This window comes from Chanos chanos, chromosome 10 (genome assembly GCF_902362185.1).
Source record: "Chanos chanos chromosome 10, fChaCha1.1, whole genome shotgun sequence".
In the NCBI taxonomy this organism is placed as follows: domain Eukaryota; kingdom Metazoa; phylum Chordata; class Actinopteri; order Gonorynchiformes; family Chanidae; genus Chanos; species Chanos chanos.
The window spans coordinates 39,722,397-39,724,896 of NC_044504.1; the positions used below are offsets into that span (position 1 = coordinate 39,722,397).

Consider the following 2,500-nt stretch of genomic DNA (forward strand, 5'->3'; position numbering starts at 1 on the left):
ACGGGTGGGTCACAGTGGGTTAACACGGGTGGGTCACAGTGGGTTGATGTGGGTGGGTCACAGTGGGTTAACACAGGTGGGTCACAGTGGGTTGATGCGGGTTGATGTGGGTGGGTCACAGTGGGTTGACGCGGGTGGGTCACAGTGGGTTGATGCAGGTTAATGTGGGTGGGTCACAGTGGGTTGACGCGGGTGGGTCACAGTGGGTTAACGCGGGTGGGTCACAGTGGGTTGACGCGGGTGGGTCACAGTGGGTTAACGCGGGTGGGTCACAGTGGGTTGACGCGGGTGGGTCACAGTGGGTTGATGCAGGTTAATGTGGGTGGGTCACAGTGGGTTGACGCGGGTGGGTCACAGTGGGTTAACGTGGGTGGGTCACAGTGGGTTAACGTGGGTGGGTCACAGTGGGTTAACACAGGTGGGTCACAGTGGGTTAACGCGGGTGGGTCACAGTGGGTTAACGCGGGTGGGTCACAGTGGGTTGATGTGGGTTAACGCGGGTGGGTCACAGTGGGTTGACGCGGGTGGGTCACAGTGGGTTAACGCGGGTGGGTCACAGTGGGTTGATGTGGGTTAACGCGGGTGGGTCACAGTGGGTTGACGCGGGTGGGTCACAGTGGGTTGACGCGGGTGGGTCACAGTGGGTTGACGCGGGTGGGTCACAGTGGGTTAATGTGGGTGGGTCACAGTGGGTTGACGCGGGTGGGTCACAGTGGGTTGACGTGGGTTGATGCGGGTTAGCGCGGGTGGGTCACAGTGGGTTGACGCGGGTGTAAACTGTTAGATGAATAGGAGGTGATGGGGTTCTGAATTGAAAAGGTGGGAGGGTTTATGGAGATCTGAGGTGACTCTTGCTGTGTTGCAGCTGTTGACAGTGTGTTGAAAAGGATGACCATCATTGGAGTCATTCTGTCATTCCGCTCCCTGGCGCAAGAAGCTCTCAGAGACGTGAGTTAAACTCTTACTCCTGTAAAAACTTTCTTGTCCTGCCAAATCCACGGCCCGTGGGGTCGGAGCCGTCCCTGCGCCTCCAGCTCCCTTTACCTATTTGGTTTTCCTTCCCATCGCTTTGACTTGTATGTAATTGGCCTTGAGTCACCTGGGGAAGGCAGTTCTCTGAGTGGTGTGTGTGTGTGTGCCTCCCCCTCACTAGGTGTTGTCCTGCCACATTCCATTCCTGGTGAGCTCAGTGGAGGACTTTAAGGACCACATTCCCAGAGAGACTGATATGAAGGTAGGTGATGTAATGAACCAGACCAATGGACCTGCCGTATGGCCTCTGTGTTTCATGTATACTGGTCTTTAAACGATGGACCTGCTGTACAGCCACTGTGTCTTGTGTACTGGCCATTAAACGATGCCTGAGTCAGACTGTTTCCGCGAGTCCTTTTTGTGACGACGTTGTTCGGTTGTATGTCCTGTCTCAGGTGGCGATGAACGTGTATGAGCTGTCCTCGGCTGCTGGCTTACCCTGCGAGATTGACCCTGCTCTGGTTGTTGCGCTGTCTTCACAGAAGTCCGGTAAGTCTGGTAAGAAATGATTCGATGATTGTCTCATCACCTCAACAGTTTTCTCCGTCTTCTGTCCACACTCCTCCATGTCATCTGTTCATACGATACCAAAACATCAGCTGAGAGTGCCAACATGCCAAGAAAAATGATTTTTTTTCTTTATGAAAGTGTGTTTAGGGCCATGTTTGTGTCATAGTGCATGACTCTAATCACTAATCAGCTCTTTCTACTTCCACTTCATCTCACTGTTCTGCAGCACCTCTCTACAGTACTTTACTATGACACTTAAGACATTTCTGTAGGATCTTTTTTGGCCTTTTCTAAAGCGCTCTTTCACATGTTCACAGCCACACCACTTCTCTCCAGCCTCGCTGAGTCCTGCATAACAGAATGACCGTGTGATCTTAACCCTAACCCTAACCCTAACCCTAGACCTCTCTCTGTCTGTCTGCAGGGGTCTCGTAGAACACTGTTGTAGTGAGGGTTGTCTTTGGTCTCGTAGGACACTGTTGTAGTGAGGGTTGTCTTGGGTCTCGTAGAACACTGTTGTAGTGAGGGTTGTCTGGGGTCTCGTAGGACACTGTTGTAGTGAGGGTTGTCTGGGGTCTCGTAGGACACTGTTGTAGTGAGGGTTGTCTGGGGTCTCGTAGAACACTGTTGTAGTGAGGGTTGTCTGGGGTCTCGTAGGACACTGTTGTAGTGAGTGTTGTCTGGGGTCTCGTAGGACACTGTTGTAGTGAGGGTTGTCTTTGGTCTCGTAGGACACTGTTGTAGTGAGGGTTGTCTGGGGTCTCGTAGAACACTGTTGTAGTGAGGGTTGTCTGGGGTCTCGTAGGACACTGTTGTAGTGAGGGTTGTCTTTGGTCTCGTAGGACACTGTTGTAGTGAGGGTTGTCTGGGGTCTCGTAGAACACTGTTGTAGTGAGGGTTGTCTGGGGTCTCGTAGGACACTGTTGTAGTGAGGGTTGTCTTTGGTCTCGTAGGACAC

General features: G+C 52.7%; 1 protein-coding gene across 5 annotated transcripts in view; it reads left to right on the top strand.

The window, feature by feature from the left end:
- nckap1 (NCK-associated protein 1) overlaps positions 1-2,500 on the top strand; it is a 35,537-nt gene that overhangs the window by 29,483 nt on the left and 3,554 nt on the right. For 3 of the 5 annotated variants that reach the window (XM_030785739.1, XM_030785738.1, XM_030785737.1), the window contains 3 exons: positions 866-948; positions 1,154-1,234; positions 1,428-1,521. In XM_030785739.1, the coding sequence (XP_030641599.1) occupies positions 866-948; positions 1,154-1,234; positions 1,428-1,521 (258 nt within the window). Of the gene's footprint in view, positions 1-865; positions 949-1,153; positions 1,235-1,427; positions 1,531-2,500 lie in introns of all 5 variants that reach the window. The other 2 variants (XM_030785736.1, XM_030785740.1) reach the window with 1 other exon arrangement.